Genomic DNA, 23,675 nt, shown 5'->3' with positions numbered 1-23,675 from the left:
TGGGATATCATCTCAGCCAGTGTGCAATGAATTTTCTATTATTAGCTCATACGTGTAAATGCTTTGCTCAATAGCTGATGCTTTGGCTTCCTTGTGACAGTGATGACAAGAGGATTTTAAATTCTATCCATTATGCTCCAGGTTTTCACTTTACCATTTTAAATTGACATGTATTTAGGAAGGATGTGAAAGATTTGTTTCATTTACACTTGGTGACAGTTAACATTTGACAAAGAAACGAGACATAAAATCATTGTGTGTGTTTTTTTAACTGTAGAATTTTATAAAATATTAATTATCAGGATCTAACTTTTACTTCAGTTTACATACACAGATGAAGAATTTGAAGCTCATTAACAGTTTGGATTACAGTGCCAAGCTACGAAAATGTAAGACTTTGCATTAATTTTGAATCATCAAAATGAACTGTGTAAAATTTTTTAATATGGAAGTGTATGTGAAAATTCTCCTGCATATAAAAGATTCTTAATTATATAGACAATTAAGAATGCAGTGTGAGCACTCTCAGAAGATTTAAGTGTCGAGTGTTCTGTGTCCTGATTGCTGCTAACCTTATTGATCAAACAATGCTGTCAGAACTAGCATTTCAATAGGCAATGCTGAATGTTCAGCCTAACTTCAGGGTGTCACATTTGAATTCGAATGAGCAATGAAGTAGTTGCTTGTCTGCTATTGGTATTAATTCTCAGAAAAGAAGTGTGTGTAAATGCCTAGCACAAAACAGGAAGTACTGGTATGGTGGCTGTACTGCACAAAGAAGAGAGAGCTTCTTCCCTCCATAACACTCCTCTTCTTGTGCCAGTTGGTGTATGTGTTAGGACTTGCTTTCTTTGCTGGCCAGACTTCTCACACATCTAAAGTTTTCCAAGAAATTGGCCATTTCTGAGATGAAAATAACTTATGACATGAGAGTCAATATTTAATTGTGGGTTGTTTTGTGAATAACTTAAAATATTACTTGCGAATAAAATCTGGAATAGACACATTTTATGTTGCACAACTCTGAAATTATAAGGATAGATGAAACATATTTTTTAGGAGTTTCATTCTCATGTAGCAAATTTATTACAAAAAAAATTAGAAATAATCATTTAAACTAAAAGCTTCTAGCATGAAAGCTTATATTGCACATATTAATTAAGAAATCAGGAGTAGTGGTGACACTGTGGGCTTACGGTTAAAACCCGTAACACTGAAGAAAGGAATAAAAAGCATATTAAGGGTACAGATAAATGTTTCACCATAATGGCAGTTCTTTTTTACATTAGTAAGTGCTTGCAGAGGCGAAAACAACACGCTGAATGATGAAACAGAAACACATATACACGCACATTTTGACTGATTGGGTCTTTCGTGACTCGGAAGGTCATGTGTTGGTGGGAGGCTCAGTGGCTGGACGTGAGGGATAATAAGTTGCAAGCGGTGAAGGATTCTGTTCGACTGTGGCTCACCTCCTTCCGACAACAACGAGCTGAGGAAGTAGCCCTTCCACGGCTTAGAATAGTACATTGTCCGTTGACACATGGTTTTCTGTTACGTCGTGAGGAGCCACCAACGTGTCAGACATGTGGGACACAGCTGTTGATACGACATATTTTAACTGAGTGTGTTTTATATGCGGGTTTGAGGGAAGATTTCAGTTTCCCACCAGACCTCCCTTCTCTTTTAACTAATAATGAGGTGAGTGTTGCTAGAGTTTTACGTTTTTGTGTGATGTCTGGACTTCTTCCCAAAATATTGGGATTGAGGTCTTAATGTGCTGTACAGTGGTTTGGTCACCCATTATTTGTAAGTGGTCACTCAGCCACCGTTAATTATTTTCACCTGTTTATACTGCTATTTTATTTTTAGTTTTATCTACCTGTTTTTATGTGCTGTGTCCAATCTTGCAATTTGAACATTACCAATTCTCACAAAGATCGGCTCTGAATTGATATTTTGGGAACGGGTGCTGATAACCTCGTTGTTGTGTGCCCTAAAACACTAATAATAATCATTATCATCTTGACTGATTGGTGCTTGTTGTGGCCTTTAGTCCAAAGACTGGTTTGGAGCAGCTCTCTGTGCTTGTCTATCCTGTGCAAGCTTCTTCATCTCTGGATAACTACTGCAGTCTATATCCATTTGAACCTGCATACTGCAGCCAAGCCTTGGTCTTCCTCTATACTGTTGACCCCCCACACTTCTCTTAGTTACCAAACTGACAATTCCTTCATGCAGCAGGACATGTCCTATCAACTGATCCATTCTTTTAGTCACATTGTGCCATAAATTTCTTTTCTCCCCAATTTGATTCAGTTTCTCCTCTTTAGCAATCCTACCTACCTTTCTAATCAACAACAATTTTGTGTAACACCACATTTCAGAAGCTGCCATTTTTTTTCTGGTCTGAACTACTTATCACCCTTATTTCACACCTGTATTAATCTGCACTCCAAACAAATACCTTCAGAGAAGACTTCAAAACACTTAAATTTATATTCTGTGTTAACAATTTTCTCTCTTTCAGAAACAGTTTACATGCTATTACTTACCTGCATTGCTTTGGTCATTGTCAGTTATTATACACCCAGATATAAAAACTCATCTATTGCTCCTAGTGTCTCATGTCCTACTCTAATGTCCTCAACATCACCTGATTTCATTAGACCGCACTCCATGAAACCTGTTTTAAGTTTGTCAATGTTCATTCTGTTGCCAGTTTTCAGGGCATTGTCTGTTCAGCAGCTCTTTAAAATTCCTTTCCATCTCTACAGAATTACGATATCTTTAGTTAACCTCAAAGTTTTTAAATATTTCCCCTGAACTTTAATTCTCTTCCCAAATTTCTCCATGGTTTCCTTTACTCATTGCCCAATGTATAGATTTAATAACATTGGACTGCAATTCCCTTCTCAACTAGTTCCCTTTTGCATTCTTTTTTTTCTTATAAGTGCAGTCTAGTTCCTGTACAAGATGTAGATAATCATTTGCTCTGTGTATTCTGTCCCTGTTATCTTCAGAATTACAAAGCATTTCAGTCAACACAGTCAAAAACTTTGTCAAAATGTGCAAATCCTATAAATGTAGGTTTGCTTTACTTCACTCCATCTTATAAGATGAGGTGTAGCATCACTATTGCTACACAAGTTACTGTCAGAAATTTGCAGTTGTGACTTATTAAACTCATTGTTTGGTAATTCTCACCTCTGTCAGTATTTGCCTTCTTTGTAAATAGGATTTTTACATTTTTCTTCAAGCCTAATAGTATTTTCCTTGTGTCATGTATATTAAATACCAGATAGAGTTGTTTTGTCATGGTTGTTTCTCCCAAGCAATTCAATAACTCCGAGTGAATGTCATTTATACCAAGTGCCTTTTTTCGTCTTCTTTCAGTGCTCTGTCAGATTTATCTCACAGTATCATGTTTCTCACCTGATCTTCATTTACTTCCTCTTCTTTTTCCAGTATATTGCTGTAGTTTCATTTGTATACTCTTTCTATATGTTCCTTCCACCTTTCATTCTTCTCTTCGTTGCTTAGAACTGGCTTATTATCTGAGCTGTTAGTACTCATACTCTTGCTTCTCTTTTCTCTGAAAGTGTAGCTAATTCTCCTTTTGTCAACATCCATCTTTCCCATGTTCACACTTATTTGTGTATGTTTGCATTCCTGCTCTAGCTGTTCCTACTTTGCCATTTTACACTTTCAGTCAGCCTTATGTTTTAGACATCTGTATTCCTTTTCACCTGCTTCATCTGCTTGGTAGATAGTGATGCCTCCCACATCTTGAATCTTGTGTAGCCTATGACACAGAAAACTGCTGATACCCATACCTGGGCTTGCGGAAATATACATTTTAGAGCAAAAATTACTACATGAAATGGTAGCTGTTCTTTCTCATTACATGTGTAGACACACTGCAACAAAACTGCTATGCATACACAATTAAAGTTATATCTTGAAATTTTTGTGTGTTATTGCATGCAGGGGAAAACAAACACACAGCAATTTCTGAGGGTATTTTGTCCCATCGCTACAACTACAAGAGAATGTGTGTTTTTTTCCTCACAAAATTTGTTTCAGTTCACTGAATAAGCATCATCAGTGGTCTGGAATTAAAGATATTTACAATTCAATTTGTTTTCTAGATCAAAAAACTGTTGTTAACGAACTATATTTTAATATAACAAACAAATCAAATTGTAAATATCTTTAGTTACAGACCACTGATGATGCTTTATTTCAATAAAGCACAACACATCTGGTGAGAAAAACACAAATTTTCTTGTAGTTGTAATAACGGAACAAAAATACCCTCAGAAACTGTAAAGCAACTGCGGACAATATGGCCATACAAATGAAGAAATTAAAGACATAGCAGTTTGTGTGTTATACATGCACATTTTTTCGTGACTGCTTTTGTAGATGTGAAGGAGATAGTAGAGAAAGCAAGCAAAGTGAGCTAAAGGGAATGTGAGGAGTTAGCTTATCCTCCTTTGTTCACAGTTGCCAGTAAGATAAACTGCTGTACTTAAATCATTTGTGTAATTATATCTGCTTCACTAATTTTTGTACTACAATCCTTGAAATACAGAACAACAAATAAAGAATGACATTCAACAATAGCATTGTCAGTTTCTGCACTAGACCTCTGCTTGTAAACACATATGTTAATAAATTCAGTTTGTGAAATGTTTTCCACATTTCTGATGATTCCATACTCTGGAACCAAGAGGCAGAGGAAAACTGTGCAGATAGCCCTGAGTGTTCAACATTGTTCTACAAACACACTATTTGTCAAAATCTTAATATTTGTGCTGGTTTGGTACTGTGGTCTCAAAAGGTAAACAAGATGCATGCATGTTTATACCAATTACTTCTTAATGACAGGTATATCAACTGAGGTATTACTTTACAGCTGTTGCTCATGAGAAAAAAAATATTTTAGTACATTTGTATTTTTTGGTTGGTAGTGAAGAGTGAAACAGTGAATGCAACCACTGTAAACATTTCTCATTACCATCACTGAAATAACTGCCTAGTTTACACCATAACATTTAGAGCTGTTTTTGCATACTTATTTAGTAAGAAAAATTGAAATTTGGTTGCAAATAAAGTAACCATAATCTTCCCATAATGTGTTATTGTCTTGATTATCTATTTACCAGATGTGCTTACTATTATTTTTGCCATATGTTACTTTATATTTTGTTATTAGTTTCCAATATCTGTGACAGTAATCTTCAGCTGAGAAAATATTTTTCATTTTTGTTATATCAGCATCCCTTTTTCACTTGGCTTTTCATTTACATCAGGTTTTGTCATTATTGCATTTGAAATCATATTTATTGTGGGATTGTGGAAATAGCAAGAACAGAATATAGCACCAGTTTGTTTGAGCCTAGATTTTTCTTCTTTAGTTTGACTATGGAAAAAAAAAAAAAAAAAAAAAAAAAAAAAAACCACAGACTGACGTATTTAAGAGTTCAGAGTAGAATAGAGAGAAATACTCAAAGTACTCGGAGTTATTTATTATGGTACTCAGAGTAACTTTTCCCACCATTCCTTTTATCTTTCTTCCGAATGGAGAAACCACAACAAAACAGTTTGCAAACTTTTGTTTCCATTCCTTGACTGTCTTATTTTAAAATGGTGTAAATTTTTACTTTTGACTCTGTCTTCTGATTTTACAACTGTGAAATAATATTACCACCTATAAATTTTTCATTTTGATAGTAATATAATGTTTTTACAGTTTACACATCTTATGTCCATGTTTACATGTCAATTTTTGATTGACTTAAATAACCAGGTCAATAAAGTTAATTGAGACCATGTTAATACTTACTGAAATTATTTTCAAGCAACACTTATAATATTTCTAAACTACATTTATTGTTGTTAGAGGTCTTTAGATTTCTGTCACAGTTAAATAGCCAGAACACGCACTTTGTAAACTCAAGTAGGCAGCAATGGCATGAAATATTAACACTTCACAGTACTCTGATGATAACAATTTTACAATAACTCACTGATGTTTATCACATAGTTCTTTCGTTTCATGCTCATGTCATGTAAGTACAAACCTGAGCAATTTTTTCATTAGTCCTGAATCTAGTAAATTAATGTAATTTAACACTATTTTTCTCATATTGCTTGATTATTTTGCTGATTCTAGACAGATACAACACGACAGTATCCAGTCAGCTCTAAATATTTAGAGAGAACCTTACAAAATCTAAGCAGTGAAATGCTATTGTTAATTGGAGTGTCGTTATTTTCATATTTCGCTATATCCATCGCTTTACTTTGACACTGAGATGTATAAACATGACATATTTTTCAGATTTATTTGTCTGATAAGTTAGAATACTGTTCTGTTAACGTCCCTTTTCAGGGAAAGCAGGAGTCAGAAAAACTGTATTTACATGAACATGAAAATTACTCCCATTCTTCAAATTTGCAATGTACAAGTAGGCCCCAGCTGTCGATCCACCTACCCTGGCAGAATCTGTATCACTTAAGTGTACATGCAACACAGAGAATAATAAAACATAAATTTCAGTCTTCACAGACAGTAGTGTTCCTGAGGCTCACTCGACCCACGTGCTATATCATCCAATAGCCAGTAAAAAAATGTTGTTTGCAGAATAATTTGCCTGTCAGATATTTCCATGCTTATGTACATATCTAATTTTTTAAAACACGTTCAACTAGCATGTGTTGTGTATGCATGTATAATTTAAATAAACAGGTCACTGAGCTTGAGAATATGCATTTCTGATTTGTGCTCTTTTAGTACTGGCCCTTACTGAAGAAATATCTGCATCTATTTCAACATCTACATCTATACTCTAGCAGATGATGCTATCATTATTTGTTCCATGAACTAAGCATGCCATAACAGTTCTGTTTATTTTTAATGCTAGCTTACACAAGTGAAAATATCTTTGTTTTTTTTGCTGTCACAATGATGCAACTATGATTACCTTCCTGCAGACTGCTAAGTTTTTGCATGAATCTGTCACTTCAGATACTCGACTCTGTTAAGGCCAATGACTTTTGTGTGTTTTACTTCAACAAGATGTTCAGCAAATAACAGGAGTCCACTACTCTAGAGACTGTTCAACATTAGCTGTTTATCCTCAGAGATTTCCCTGGTGCTCATAGAAATGTGACAGTCAACAGCCATGTTTTTCATAAATTCATACAAGGGCTCAAAGGAGCAGCCATTTTTATAATAAATGAGGTATCAGTGACTTAATAGTGGGTTGGGGTGGTGTTTAGGTTTGGTAGTTGGTGTAATCCTGTTCTATGATAGGTAATTTAAAATAAAACAAAAATGTTTCTCATTCTCATACATGGCATTGAGAATATGAATATGTGGACCATATGTCTGTAGCACTGATTGATGGGTGCCATCCTTAATGTATATGGATAATACATTTGTTTTTGCTCACTTTCTGAGAATGTTTATGATCTTTGAAAGCCTTTTCAAAACATATATACACCACCGCACCAACCAATATAATACAGTAGTTAAGACACTGGAGACACATTTGGGAAGATCAGAAGATCAGACTTCAATTTCTTGCCTGGCCGTCTATATTTATAGATTTTGAGGTTTCCCTTAAATCACTTACGGCAGGTGCCAAAATGGTTCCTTTGAAAAGGAGATGACCAACTACATTCCACATCCTTCCCTGATATGAGCTTGTGACTTGACTCCAATGATCTTGTCATGAATGGTGTCATTATATCATCATATGAATTGTCAAAAGGTACAAACAAGCACACCATCATATACAAAAGTTGGAGTTTAATGTAGTGTTATCAGTGTGTATGTTTACTGTGGCTGACAGTTTTCACACCATCTCATCCTTTGAGCAGACCAAGATAGAGAGAAAATTTCATGACTGTGCTGAGAAACCTGTATGAAGTGAAGTGTAAGCTACTTGAAGTTCACAGAAATTTGGCAATAAGAGCAGGGCAGAAGGAAACTCTCATTCCATCTGACATTTTGGGAATAATGGGAAAAAAATCATGGTTTGTGGATGTGCAAAGATAGATAGTTACTAAATTTGTGCTGTAGATTCCTGCCTAGTGCTTCCCTTTAAAGAATTAACCATCAGTGAAGGCATAGAGAAAATTATACTTGACAGATAACTGGCTAAGGAAATGTTCAAAAACAGCTAGACCACTTGACAAGAAAAGTTTATACAGGGTGAGTCACCAACTATTGCCACTAAGAATGTCTCCAAAAGTATGATAGGAGCTGAAAAGTTTCTGAGCCAAATCTGCATGAGACAACGGGGGCCATAATATGACATTGGTTTTTTGTTGCTAAGTGGGATCGCTTCAAAGATCTGAAGGTCAGTTTTTTCTAAATGGGATGTTATAGTTTGGTACTTGTTTTCTGATAGCAGCTATCGAGATGAATCCAATGATGTGTAACAGTAAGGTCTTTGAAGGTCAATAAAGGTCACAAAGGTAGCATGAATGTCCATTTACAGAAGGTGTTTGAAATGATGACCATTGCTATCAGTACAGAGCTGCAATCTTCTTATCATGGATTGAGAGGTATTCCTTATCACATTTGCACTTATCAAAGCACATGCTCTGACAATTCTCTCTCGTATTTTGTGCAAATAGTAAATATTTGCCAAATACAGCATACCCATCTGACATACCATTGACATGTAAACACCATTCGATGGTTTCACTACAACACTAACAGAAACGGTAATACTAATGTCATCGAATCAAGCGAATGTGAATGATGTATTCCTTCAAAGAATAAGTCAATATGCTTCTCATTTATGGAGAATGCCAACGAAATTCAATGAGAGCTAGAGGCTTATATGCTGAAAGTTATCTCCTCCACATACTCAGCCTACATGTCATACATTTAAATATGTGTATGATAAACTGAGAACAACTGGATCTTTAATGCATTGGAAACATATCCAGCAAAGGAAAGTTACTAGCGAGGAAATGGAAATTGGTACTCTTGCACTGTGGTTCGATATCCTTGTGTTAGTTAACATCAAATTGCAAGGGAATCTGATATGAGCCTGAGTAGTGTTGTTTGTGTTCTGCATTGCCATAAATATCATCCTTACCATATCAATCTCCACCAACAATTAACTGGTACAGATTGTATGTGTCGCATTGAATTATGCTAATGGGCTCAACTTCAGATTCAGAGAGATAAAACATTTATTAAATTGATTTTATTTACTGACAAAGCTACAGTCATGATCCATGGAAATGTTAATTTGCGTAACATGTATTATTGGGCAACTGAAAACCCATGTTGGATGCGGCAAGTTGCACACCAAAAACCATGGTCGGTGAATTTATGGTGTGGGATTCTGGAGGACAGAATTATAGGCCCCTATTTTGTAGAAGGAAATCTTAGTGGTAGGAAGCACACCACATTCCTGCAAGAAACATTAGGTCTGTTATTGGAAGAAATACCTTTAGGCACAAGGAACAGAATGTTGCATCAACACGATAGGATTCTGGCACATTTTTCACTGATGGCTAGAAATGAGTTGCAGAGACAGTTCTCAAATCATTGGATTGGATATGGAGGAGATGTGTCGTGGCCAGATTGTTTGCCAGACTTGACGCCTCTGGTTTTTTTCTTGTGGGGATTCATAAAAGACATTCCAACTACACCTGAAGATATGCAAGAGAGAATTGCAGAGCATGTGCTTGGATAAGTGCCACACAATCCGTGATAGCAATGGTCATCACTTTGAACACCTTCTATAAATGGACATTCATGCCATCTTTGTGACCTTCAGTGACCTTCAAAGTCCTTACTGTTACACATCATTGGATTTGTCTCAATAGCTGCTATCAGAAAACAAGTACCAAACTACAGCATCCATTAAAAAGAAAAAAAAAAAAAAAACAAGCTGACCTTCATATCTCTGAAGCGATCCCACCTAGCAACAAAAAACCAACATCATATTATGGCCCCTGTTGTCTCATGCAAATTTGAGTCAGAAACTTTTCAGCTCCTATCATACTTTTGGAGATATTCTTGGTGACAATAGTTAGTGACTCACCCTGTATAAATACAGCATCCAAAGTGGTAGCGATTTAGATAAAATTTATCACTATGTTTTCTTCACAACAAGCAGTGTACTAAGATTTTTATAAGTGTGGCAGGATGGATACATAAACAAATCAGCAGTTGAGAAGTAAGCAGAACAAAATGCAGAGCACTTAACGTGATCTGTACTGTGGAAGTGAGAAGACTTGATGTTGTTGTTGTGGTTACAGTCCCGAGACTGGTTTGATGTAGCTCTCCATCCTACTGTATCCTGTGGAAGCTTCTTCATCTCCCAGTGCCTACCTCAACCAACATCCTTCTGAATCTGCTAAGTGTATTCATCTCTTGGTCTCCCTCTACGATTTTTTACCTCTGTGCTGCCCTCCAATCCTAAATTGGTGATCCCTTGATGCCTCAGAACATGTCCTACCAACCGATCCATGTTTCACTTCCACACATGGCTACACTCCATACAAATACTTTCAGAAATGAGTTCCTGACACTTAAATCTATACTCGATGTTAACAAATTTCTCTTCTTCAGAAATGCTTTCCTTGTCATTGCCAGTCTACATTTTATATCCTCTCTACTTCGACCATCACCAGTTATTTTGCTGCCCAAATAGCAAAACTACTTTACTATTCAAGTGTTCATTTCCTAATTTAATTCCCTCAGCATCACCCGACTTAATTCAACTACATTCCATTATCCTCGTTTTGCTTTTGTTGATGTTCATCTTATATCCTCCTTTCCGTTCAACTGCTCTTCCAAGCCCAGAATTGCAATGTCTTCGGCAGACCTCAAAGTTTTTATTTCTTCTCCATGGATTTTAATACCAACTCTGAATTTTTTTTTTTTTTTTTTTTTTTTTTCCTTTACTGCTTGCTCAATATACAGATTGAATAACTTTTGGGAGAGGCTACAAACCTGTCTCACTCCCTTCCCAACCACTGCTGCCCTTTCATGTCCCTCGACTCTTATAACTGCCATCTGGTTTCTGTACAAATTGTAAATAGCCTTTTGCTCTCTATATTTTAACCCTGCCACCTTCAGAATTTGAAAGGGAATATTCCAGTCAACATTGTCAAAAGCTTTCTCTAAGTCTACAAATGCTAGAAATGTAGGTTTGCCTTTCCTTAATCTATTTTCTAAGATAAGTCGTAGGGTCAGTATTGCCTCACACGTTCCAATATTTCTATGTAATCCAAACTGATCTTCCCCGAGGTTGACTTCTACCAGTTTTTCCATTCGTCTGTAAAGAATTCGCGTTAGTATTTTGCAGCTGTGACTTATTAAACTGATAGTTCAGTAATTTTCACATCTGTCAACACCTGCTTTCTTTGGGATTGGAATTATTATATTCTTCTTGAAGTCTGAGTGCATTTTGCCTGTCTCATACATCTTGCTCATCAGATGGTAGAGTTTTGTCAGGACTGGCTCTCCCAAGGCTGTCAGTAATTCTAATGGAATGTTGTCTACTCCCGGGGCCTTGTTTCGACTCAGGTCTTTCAGTGCTCTGTCAAACTCTTCACGCAGTATCATATCTCCCATTTCGTCTTCATCTACATTCTCTTCCATTTCCATAATATTGTCCTCAAGAACATCGCCCTTGTATAGACCCTTTATGTACTCTTTCCACCTTTCTGCTTTCCCTTCTTTGCTTAGAACTGGGTTTCCATCTGAGCTTTTGATATTCATACAAGTGGTTCTCTTTTCTCTGAAGGTCTCTTTAATTTTCCTGTAGGCTGTATCTATCTTACCACTAGTGAGATAATCCTCTACATCCTTACGTTTGTCCTCTAGCCATCCCTGCTTAGCCATTTTGCACTTCCTGTCGATCTCATTTTTGAGACGTTTGTATTCCTTTTTGCCTGCTTCATTTACTGCATTTTTATATTTTCTCCTTTCATCAATTAAATTCAATATTTCTCCTGTTACCCAAGGATTTCTACAAGCCCTCGTCATTTTACCTACTTGATCGTCTGCTGCCTTCACTATTTCATCCCTCAGAGCTACCCATTCTTCTTCTACTGTATTTCTTTACCACATTCCTGTCAATTGTTCCCTTATGCTCTCCCTGAAACTCTGTACAACCTCTGGTTTAGTCAGTTTATCCAGGTCGCATCTCCTTAAATTCCCACCTTTTTGCAGTTTCTTCAGTTTTAATCTACAGTTTATAATCAATAGATTGTGGTCAGAGTCCACATCTGCCCCTGGAAATGTCTTGCAATTTAAAACATGGTTCCTAAATCTCTGGCTTGCTATTATATAATCTATCTGATCCTTCTCTTATCTCCAGGCTTCTTCCATGTATACAACCTTCTTTCGTGATTCTTGAACCAAGTTTTAGCTATGATTAAGTTATGCTCTGTACAAAATCCTACCAGGCTGTATCGTCTTTCATTTCTTACCTCCAATCCATATTCATTTACTACATTTCCTTCTCTCCCTTTCCCCACTATAGAAGTCCAGTCACCCATCACTATTAAATTTTAATCTCCCTTCACCATCTGAATAATGTCTTTTATCTCATCATACATTTCATCAATTTCTTCGTCATCTGCAGAGCTAATTGGCATATAAACTTGTACTACTGTAGTAGGCATGGGCTTCAAGTCTATCTTGGCCACAATAATGTGTTCACTATGCTGTTCGTAGTAGCTTATGATTGCCACCATAAAATTCACTATCAAGCTTTTCCAGGAGCTGTTCTGGACCATCACGTCATTGAAAATACTGCCCACTATAGGCCTAGAATATTTTTTAACAATATTTTGTCTTAAAATCCATCTGACTACTCTGTCTGTTTCTTTTTTATTTAGTTTAATTTTAAATTATTTATTTGTTTGACAACTTTCCCTGTCAGTTATCTTCACCATATTAGGTTTCTTTCCTTTATAAAGCTCTTTTGTTTCTCGCATATGTTCCATTCTAGTTATTATTATTTAGCTTTCTGTTCCCTACACATTTCCTGCTGTCTTATTTTCTTATTTTTACTCAGGCAGTACTATATCTTGTCTGTCAGATAAGTCTGTCCTCTCACTTTGTATACAGCTGCAGAAAATTAACTTCTCCTGTCATTCTAGTGTTATGAGAAAGCAACAATAGTTACACTTTTGGTTCATAAAAAATTCAGAAATGTTGAGAGGTAGAAGTTAGTAGAAATTCGTGCTCCTATATTAGATTGATATATGAAGCAAGCAACAACTCCCACTCTTTAAATATGTCTGCTTGTGTCTGTGTATGTGTGGATGGATGTGTGTGTGTGTGTGTGCGAGTGTATACCCGTCCGTTTTTCCCCCTAAGGTAGGTCTTTCCGCTCCCGGGATTGGAATGACTCCTTACCCTCTCCCTTAAAACACACTTCCTTTCGTCTTTCCCTCTCCTTCCCTCTTTCCTGATGAGGCAACAGTTTGTTGCGAAAACTTGAATTTTGTGTGTATGTTTGTGTTTGTTTGTGTGTCTATCGACGTGCCAGCGCTTTCGTTTGGTAAGTCACATCATCTTTGTTTTTAGATATATTTTTCCCATGTGGAATGTTTCCCTCTATTAAACAAAGATGATGTGACTTACCATACGAAAGCACTGGCAGGTCGATAGAAACACAAACAGACACATACATACACACAAAATTCTAGCTTTCGCAACCAACGGTTGCTTCGTCAGGAAAGAGGTTAGGAGAGGGAAAGACGAAAGGATTTGGGTTTTAAGGGAGAGGGTAAGGAGTCATTCCAATCCCGGGAGCGGAAAGACATACCTTTGGGGGAAAAAAGGACGGGTGTACACTCGCGCGCGCACACACACACACACACACACACACACACACACACACACACACACACACACATATATCCACCCACACACATACAGACACAAGCAGACATATTTAAAGACAAAGAGTTTGGGCAGAGATGTCAGTCGAGGCGGAAGTGCAGAGGCAAAGATGATGTTGAATGACAGGTGAGGTGTGAGTGGCGACAACTTGAAATTAGCGGAGATTGAGGCCTGGTGGGTAACGGGAAGAGAGGATATATTGAAGAGCAAGTTCCCATCTCTGGAGTTCGGATAGGTTGGTGTTGGTGGGAAGTATCCAGATAACCCGGATGGTGTAACACTGTGCCAAGATGTGCTGGCCATGCACCAAGGCATGTTTAGCCACAGGGTGATCCTCATTACCAACAAACACTGTCTGCCTGTGTCCATTCGTGTGAATGGACAGTTTGTTGCTGGTCATTCCCATATGGAATGCATCACAGTGTAGGCAGGTCAGTTGGTAAATCACGTGGGTGCTTTCACATGTGGCTCTGCCTTTGATCGTGTACACCTTCCGGGTTACAGGACTGGAGTAGGTGGTGGTGGGAGGGTGCATGGGACAGGTTTTACACCGGGGGCGGTTACAAGGATAGGAGCCAGAGGGTAGGGAAGGTGGTTTGGGGATTTCATAGGGATGAACTAACAGGTCACGAAGGTTAGGTGGATGGCAGAAAGACACTCTTGGTGGAGTGGGGAGGATTTCATGAAGGATGGATCTCATTTCAGGGCAGGAGAGCCACATTCAGAGTCTGGTCCAGTCCCGGAAAGTATCCTGTCACAAGTGGGGCACTTTTGTGGTTCTTCTGTGGGGGATTCTGGGTTTGAGGGGATGAGGAAGTGGCTCTGGTTATTTGCTTCTGTACCAGTTCGGAAGGGTAGTTGCGGGATGCGTTTTGTGGTGTGTTTCTTCATTGACAGTCCATTTCATAAATTAAGTATTGGAAATTTTTTTTATTATATGCAGATGAAAGCCACACTTAAATACTACTTTTCTACATAGTTGCCATTTAAATTAAGGCACTTATCGTAGTGATGGACGAGCTTGGAAATTCCTTCGTCATAAAATTCAGCCGCCTGCGCCTTCAACCACGTGGTTAATCAGTAACCCGGTAGAAATACGATTTTTGTGGATTTCCTGGAAAGAGGCACTACAATAAACTCTCAAAGGTATTGCCAAACTCTGCACAACCTCAGAAGAGCAATACAAAACAAGCGCAGGGGAAAATTGGGCTCAAAGATCTTGCTGATTCACGACAACGTCCGGGCCCACACGGCAAATGCCACTCGTGAAGTTCTCGAATCTTTTAAGTGGGAGTTGTTTCCTCATCCGCCGTACAGTCCCAACCTGGCACCGAGCGACTTCCACTTATTCTCAGCAATGAAGAAGTGGTTGGCTATGCAGCGTTTTGATGATGACGCACAGCTTCACGAAGAGGTAACCACGTGGTTGAAGGCGCAGGCGGCCGAATTTTTACGACGAAGGAATTTCCAAGCTCGTCCATCCCTACGATAAGTGCCTTAATTTAAATGGCAACTATGTAGAAAAGTAGTATTGAAGTGTGGCTTTCATCTGTATATAATAAAAAAAATTCCAATACTTAATTTATTTTTAATTCCAAAACATAATGTACTTTGTGGATCGCCCTCGTATATAATTTTCCTATGCTTGCTCACTCAGTGTTCTGTGTGTTGTATAATTATTTAATTTGAAATCCATGTGATTCATCTCCTATGTTTATCCCCTTTCACAGAAGATAAATGGCAGTTTGACTGTGCTAAAACTGTATGTGTTTCATAGTAATATTTACTGTGTTAGCAGAAGTTATAAAGCGTACTTAACCTGCTAAAGACTTTTCATATAAAAAGTATTTGACTACTGCTTTCACTGAATGCCACAAAAGTGTGTCTGGTATCTGTGGTACAGATGAAACAGTTACTAAACGTCCTCTTGTGTAATATTGTGACTGAAGCAGAAACTTTTTCTTCAATAAATACTTAATTGTAACATTTGAAATGCAGTAGTCATGTAATAAGCTTAATTGTTGAATTATTCCTCATTTTCAACAAACCAGTGTTTACTGTATGATAAATGAAATATCTATTGAATGTTTTAAGTTAATCTATTCACTCCTTCTCTTTTGACAGACTGCTCATATCTACCTGAGGGATGCAATGTCTGTCGAGGAATTTCTGGCAAGTGCATGCGGTCGGAAGAATTTAAACCCGATGGAACATTTTGTACGGGTCAAGAAAAGACGAGACATGGAAGACCACAATTATTTCGTTCCTCATCGGACGGATCTTATAGAGACATATGTATGTTAAGTACAAGTTCATAACACATGTTTTTAGAACATACAAGATGTTTTTAAAGTTAAACATAGTGTCCTTGTGAAGAAATATTGAAGTTTTCTTTGGTTATAGTTTAAATAGATATTATATGGTGCTATATGTTACTAGTGTTGTAACTGATTACCAGAATAAGGCATGTGAGTAATATTATCATTGGCATTGCCAATAGTGAATTGGCTTTTGATCTGCTCTCATGCAAATAAAAGTAATCATTTTGGTTACTGTTAACAAGATAAAATAATTGACAGCTAAAAAGTTCATGCTTTTAAATAGTTTGACATCTTTTCAACGTCAGGATACATATTTTATGGATATTGACAATATTACGAAAAGGATAGATTGCCATTTGCCATGTAGTGGAAATCTTGGGTTGCAGACAGGCACAACAAAATGACTGTCAAACAGCTAAGCTTTTGGCCAAAAAAGGCCTTCATCCGAACCAGACAACATTCACATGCTCACTCACATAAAAGCAACTCACACACACGTGAAGGCCTTTTTGGCTGAAACCTTACTTATTTGACAGTCTTTTTGTTGTGCCTGTCTGCGACTCAACATTTCCGCTACATGGTGAGAAGCAAAGTAGTACTTCATAAGATTGTCATTATTCAATCCTGGATCTTCCATTATTTGTAAATTTATGGTTACATAGATTAGGGAAAGGCTACCACTCACCTTTTGTGGACTGATGAGTGGAGCATACAATCACACAGCAACAAACACTATTCACACTGTCTTTCAAGCTCTTGTTCCTTTTCTGGTAATCTGAGTGTGACGAAATTTCAAATAAGCAAATTGTAACGTTGACACATCTCCTGTACATCAGACAAATGTTCTGAAATTGTGTGTATTATGAGATGAATAAAACACATTTCACATAACTAGAAAAAGAGCAAGACTTTGAAAACTAGAGCGAACAGTGTTACCTGTTGTGTGTTACTACGCTCCACACATCAGTTTGCTGTGAGTGGTTTGCCTTTCTCTCATTCTATGCATTGTTTCATCCAAGAATTTCCATTATTGTTGTATGATGAGTAACTTTCCAAAACACACAACCTCACAGAAAGTTAAATTTTTCTGACAAATGAAAAACCTGTACAGCAAAAATAATTTTATTATTTTTTTTGAAATTTATACAAAATACATCTGCAGGGCTACTGATAAAAATGTGTAATTTTTTGATTTGCTGTCAAGATGTGAGGAGTGTTCTGATTAAATGTGGTTTGTTGTGTTTTAAGTGGATGATATGCCTTTTCATGTTAACTGTTTTGGACATATTGCATTTTGATGAGTTTTCAATAACATTTTTTGAAAATTCACTTTTTTAAATTAGGTAAAACACTTTAACACCAGAAGCAGAAATAAAAACATTAATATGCTCCATTTCCTGTTCTTCAGAGAGAGCACTTTGAATCTATTTGATACTTTTATGAAAGTGTATCCACATCTGCCTAATGGCAGAAAGCAGTTTGAAGTGTGTTTTGGATTTCACATCAGTTACCCATTTGCCTATCATGAATTTCTTCTGATGAATCATTTTCAGATCATTGACCCCATTTACAGGTTTCAAATTTTTGCATAGTTTAATGTAATCAGATATTTCCAAATCTTTCACCAAAATCTTTCTTCACCCATTTGTGCATTACCTTCTTGGTATGTGTTTGGATTCAATATTTCTGAAGTTTTATGAAGTTTCTTTACCACTCCATCAAAACTTCAGTCAACAGATAAAAAGGAGGGCATTCAAACTGGAAACCCAGGAGGTACATCAGTTAAGGCACTAAAGATTTTCTTCTAATTAAAAACGCAAAAATCAATGAAAAAGTCACCCCAGCTCTCCATTGTACTGAATTACAGCAAGCTGTTTCTCACACACTGACATAGTTACTTTACACACCACCATGTTACAGGCTACAATTTGGAGCCCTCTAGTGGCAGAGGGCTGCAAATACAGAGACATGAAATATAAAGATGTAGAATGTTAATAATGTTTGCTTTATTTTCAAAAGACTTTAAGAGTTTTCACATAATAAATTCAGAGGCATCACTTTTCAACACACTCTTGTAATTTATGGTTAATATTTTATGGAATTAGTTCTTTTAGGAGTATTATTTTATTTTGAAAGTATGGTGTTCGGTTTATGCTATAGTAACACAAAGTCACACTTTCATTATTTTCTTTAAGAAGTGCACAGTTATTAAATATTTGTTACTCATCTGATTACTGTTAAAAATGCATAATCGTGCACGAAACTGAGATGTGATAACAGTGTCTCTCTCTCTCACTTGTTATAAATCATAAGACACTGTAGCTTATTGAATAGACACTAATAATTTTAATTGCTTTAAATTGATACATTAGGTCATGGAGAATTCTAATTTCACTATTGCACTGCTATAACACTTAACTGAATAGTTGTCTGCAATGTGAAATAAAAATCAATGCTCATAGATTGAACACTGCTGGCGAAATCTTTATGTTGAAGGAGCTTTCTGGGAATCAACTGTCATTTTATGATTTGTTCGTGTTTCATTACATCGTTCCTTCATTAAATTTTTATAAGTAATTGGTGGTCAAAATCTGTTATTTATTCCAATTTAAAAGGTTTATCACTGTGGGTTTCTAGAATATTAGAAACAGCATCAAATTAATGAGAATAAATACTAAACAAAATTATTTTTGCAGTTATCAGTTTGTTTTTAAGCTGCATAAATTACTCAAAACTCTTGAGCTTATTTTTTCATGATATATTCTTTCTGGATCTTTGAGAGTCACTCACTATTATTCAGATGAAATTCGATAAAATTTAAACTGCAAATATGATATTACCATTTAGGCTTGATTTTTTTACCAAGAGAGTTCATCACACTACTGAACATGCACAAAGAGAAACCAATGCCTGTGTTATAGGTCATTTACACACACACACACACACACACACACACACACACACACACACACACACACACACACACACACACACACGTGGCTGGCATCAGAACCTTGACGATACATCTGCTGTTCTGTTGACTTCTTCTTGTTGTCCCCTTGGTCTGTCTGAGTTAGCTTTGTCAGCACCTCATCACAATGAATGAGATATTGACTCAAAGAGATTGTAAAGAAGCTAGAAATTTCTGTCGCGGGTCCTGGGTATATGATTTTACAGCAAAAATCATTAACCCAACACAGTTTACTGCATAATAATAGTTGTTTATTGTTAAATAACATCTATTTTTTACCATTCTCTAGTCTGTGTTTTCCAAATAGTCCTTAACTCTGTAGTATTGATTATTTAAGAAATGTACTTTAACTATTAGCTTGAATATTAGGATTTTAATTTTCTTTTAATCTCCTTGGACAATTATTGTACAGTTTTATTCCTTTGTAGAAAATACAATCCTGCTCCCAATCCTGCATCCTGTGGGTCATTCCCTTGTGGTCGTCTTAGGTGCGAGACCTGTCCCACACAGCCACCCACTACCTCCCACTGTGTTACAGTCATAAGCATTTCATACCCTATAAAAGACAGGGCCAGTTGTAAAAGCAGCCGTGTTACGTATTGTCAATTTTGCAATTACTGTGCAGTATTCCATGTTTCCATGACAAGCAACCAATAGACTGCACACATGAATGACCAATGCCAAGCTATTGTAAACCACAAACTAGACAATCCAGTTGCCTAACATGCTGTGCACCACAACACAAATGACTGCAACAGCTGCTTCGCTACATGAGTGATATGGATACATCATTCCAGCTCCTTTGAGCTGGAAATTGTCTCTCCCACATATCCTACACTCTCGCAATCACTCTAGCCTAAACCTCCGCTAATCTATTTCCCTTTGTCTCACCTTAAATTTTTCCTTCTTTCTTCTGTTCACATCACTCCTACCCCATCCAGATCATGTACTGCCTTATCCCACCACTCTTCCTCCCTCCTGCGCCCTCATAAGGATATACTCTCTCTCTCTCTCTCTCTCTCTCTCTCTCTCTCTCTCTCTCTCTCTCTCTCTCCCTCTTCCTCCCCTTCTTTCCCCATTGTACACCCCTCTCCATTTCTCGCTTCCTTCCCTCTCTCTCTCTCTCTCTCTCTCTCTCTCTCTCTCTCTCTCTCTCTTCATCTCCACCTACCTATCTGCCCTTCTCTATCACCGTCCCCCCTTTCTTCTCTGTACCTCTCATATCCTCTATCCTCTGAATCCCTTTTATCTTGTTGTGCAGCCACTGAGTCGTCTCTCAAAAGGCTTCCCTCACACCATTCCTGCTACTCCCTCATTGCCTCATTTGTCCTTCTCAACCTCCACCCCACCTCCATCTGCCCAGGCAACTGCTCTCAATAATTGATAATCAACAGTTTTGCAGTTGCCACATTTGTGTGTCTGTGTTTCTTTCTTTCTTTTTGTGTGTGTGTGTGTGTGTGTGTGTTTGTGTGTGTGTGTGTGTGTGTGTGTGTGTGTGTGTGTGTGTGTGTGTGTCTTAAGGTTCTACTAATATTTTGATTTTATGAGTTGGAAATTGTGAAACTAATGAAAAAAGTATACATTTATTTCTTTTATAACTCAATTTACAGCTCCACACACACGAGATAGTGGAGGTTTGTGCAAAGATACTGTATCAGGTAGAGCTTCAGCGTACCACTCTCGAACAGATGTGGGGATTCTCAGTGGAAGCAGAACTGATCGAGAACGCCGATCGCCAAGACGAACTGTGCTGTTATGTGAGCAGAGTGGAGGACAAGAGTGTTGCTATGCAGAATGGTAACTATAAGCCACTTGTTCTTTAAGCAAAATAGTATATTCCTCAGCTTGCTAGGAAGTGTTCAAGGATGTAACATAGTTAGTCTATGGAATACATAGTGTTTTCAGAAAATATGCAGACAAAATTAATTATATGGAAATGTCAGACATTAATCTTAATTATACTGGTGACACTTTCTTTGTAGTTGGAATAATTAGATGCAGCTATAAAAGATCAACAACCCCTTGTAGACCTTGTAGAAATAGTAGTTGAAATATAGTGTTCAGTTTAGCATGATATTTGTTTTGCACATACAGAATAGTTGATCTTTCAGCATACATTTAATGAAATTCGACAGTGTGCTCCGATTCAGAATATTCAGCAGGTATTAGTAATAATAAGAAGTGAGATGATACTCCTTGTTCTCACTATCATGGTGTTTGAATTCATTGTTCTTCCTCCTTTAGATGTTTGGTAGCCAAATGTAAAGGGTTAACCATAACTCCACTGACAAAACTTTAGAACACACAACTTTACAGTGTGCGCAGCCACAGCCACTGAAATTCATGGTAAATTGAACTTGAATAAAACCTCAAACAGCTGTTAATTGATGATTTATTCATCTGACCAGTTTATCTGCATTAAAGCATCATCTTCATGTGATAACATAGATTAGCACACAGAAACACACCCAACATTCATGGTCACAGAAACCATCCCATGGATAGGGCGAGTAGTCAACAAATAATAACAGGCAAAGCATTGGGGCAAATAGTGCAGGGGATGAGGCACCTGTAGTCGGTTGTCGTGAGGGTAAAGCACTGGAGGCAGTCAGCTGTATACAACCTGATGGGGACCACCTTCTGACCGGAGACGCTGGTGAACAATGGAAGAACACAACTGGCCAATTTAGTACACAGCTTACTGCCTCCGGTGCTTTAGCCTCAAAACAACCAACTACAGGGTTTTATATTATATACGCTGCCTTCTACTATCAGATATGTTCATTTTTGACTAGTTTGTTACTGTGCCTCATCCCCTCCACTATTTGCCTCAGTGCCATGTTGGTTATTAGCTGTTGGCTACTTCCCCTCTTCATGGGGCTAGATTCTGTGACTACAAACATTGGGCATCTGTGTGTGCTAATCTGTGTGACACTGTTATACAATGTTTTACTATTAAAGTGGTTCCCAACCTTTGGAGTTCAAATCCTGTCATGCCTGCCATTTGTTGTGATCTTTCATCATTCACTAGCACCTCTGGTCAGAGTGTGATCTCCACCAGTGTAGTGTGCAGCTCACTGCCTCCAGTGCTTTACCCTGACAACAATCAACTACAGATGTCTCATCCCTTGCAATATTCGCCCCAATGCTCTGTCACTTATTTGTTGACTACATGAAACTCTCAGTAATATGGCCCTCAGTAGTCCGGCCTCTCAGTAATCTGGCACACTTCCAGCTTCTAGGCTTTCAACCTGAAATGACGCCTACAATAATAAAATTTCATCTGCAACAATGTTTTTAGTTAATTATAATGTTCGACATTCCTGTAATTGTGGCTTTCCTTGTGGATCATTATCATGGCTTCTGAAGGAAAACACATTATGCCAGACCTCAAGCAGAAACTCGAAATTAGATATAAACTGATCTGAGGTTCTTCGCAGAAAATCATTGCTGCTGGCAACAGTGTTGGACGAGCAATTATTTATGACCAAACTTCAGCAGAAAAGGGATAATCATAGGCTCACAGGAAAGTTACAATGAAACAGATGAAGAAGAGGACATAGGAGGAGAGAACTTGAGGATATCTCGAACTGCTGGTGCTGAAGCTGGAGATGTCTTCCTGGAGTACATTATGCAACAATCAGAAACGTGGCAGGACCTATGAAATGCTTGTAAAGCCGTTATGTGATAAAGCATACTACCGCTGCATATCATCATCATGTCAACTAAAACTTTGGGACATGTTTCATATTGAATGTTGAGTGATACTAATATACAGGTACACACTCAAGGACTAAGTTTTCTGTGAAAATGAAGGTATCTTTTGCTTTGATAAAATTTTTATTCTAAATTTTAGGCACTCTCAACAATCTGGCACTTCCGCTAATCCAACACCCATATGTGCGAGGAATGGCTGGTTTAGCAAGAGTCTAGTGTACTTCTCCTCTTCATGGGGTTGGATTCTGTGACTATTAACATTGTAGACATCTCTCTGTTTGCAGTTTTACTCAAGTTCAATTTACCAAAACTTTAGAAGCTGTTTAGGGATATTTTCTGAGAATTGTGTTGTAAGGGACCTATGGCCTCCTGTGAGTTGATGCAGAATAATTGCATTTTGTTTGACTTCTTACCCATATCTACTTATTATCCATAATGCCCTGAAAACATATGCACAGTGATGCAAATGTTAAAAGTATATGCCATGTGTCTTGTTTGGAAACAAACTTGTTCCATTCATGTACGGTACTAGCTGTTGACAACAATTATGCCCAATTTACTCTTTGCATTAGTGGTATGTTAACAGTGGTACCCAGCAGTATGGACAGGTTAGGGATAAAGCAATGGTCAGTGGATTCACTGAATGCAGTAGAAGAGTGGCACAATGACACCGTGATGACCTGATTGTGCAGCAGCGGAAACCATGCCACAGTACTTTTGGATCTGTAGATTACTCTGTGTTTAGAGCTGTACATTGTAGTTA

The 23,675-nt window shown here is 37.5% G+C and overlaps 1 protein-coding gene across 1 annotated transcript in view; it reads left to right on the top strand.

The window, feature by feature from the left end:
• The window catches only part of LOC124544796 (protein still life, isoforms C/SIF type 2-like), a 600,560-nt gene that overhangs the window by 472,261 nt on the left and 104,624 nt on the right, over positions 1-23,675 (top strand). The window contains exons 6-7 of the mRNA XM_047123478.1: positions 16,028-16,198; positions 20,806-20,992. Coding sequence (XP_046979434.1) covers positions 16,028-16,198; positions 20,806-20,992 — 358 coding nt within the window. The remainder of the gene's footprint in view (positions 1-16,027; positions 16,199-20,805; positions 20,993-23,675) is intronic.

The sequence above is a fragment of the Schistocerca americana genome, chromosome 8 (assembly GCF_021461395.2).
Source record: "Schistocerca americana isolate TAMUIC-IGC-003095 chromosome 8, iqSchAmer2.1, whole genome shotgun sequence".
Classification (NCBI taxonomy): domain Eukaryota; kingdom Metazoa; phylum Arthropoda; class Insecta; order Orthoptera; family Acrididae; genus Schistocerca; species Schistocerca americana.
This window is presented reverse-complemented; position numbering and strand designations above follow the sequence as displayed.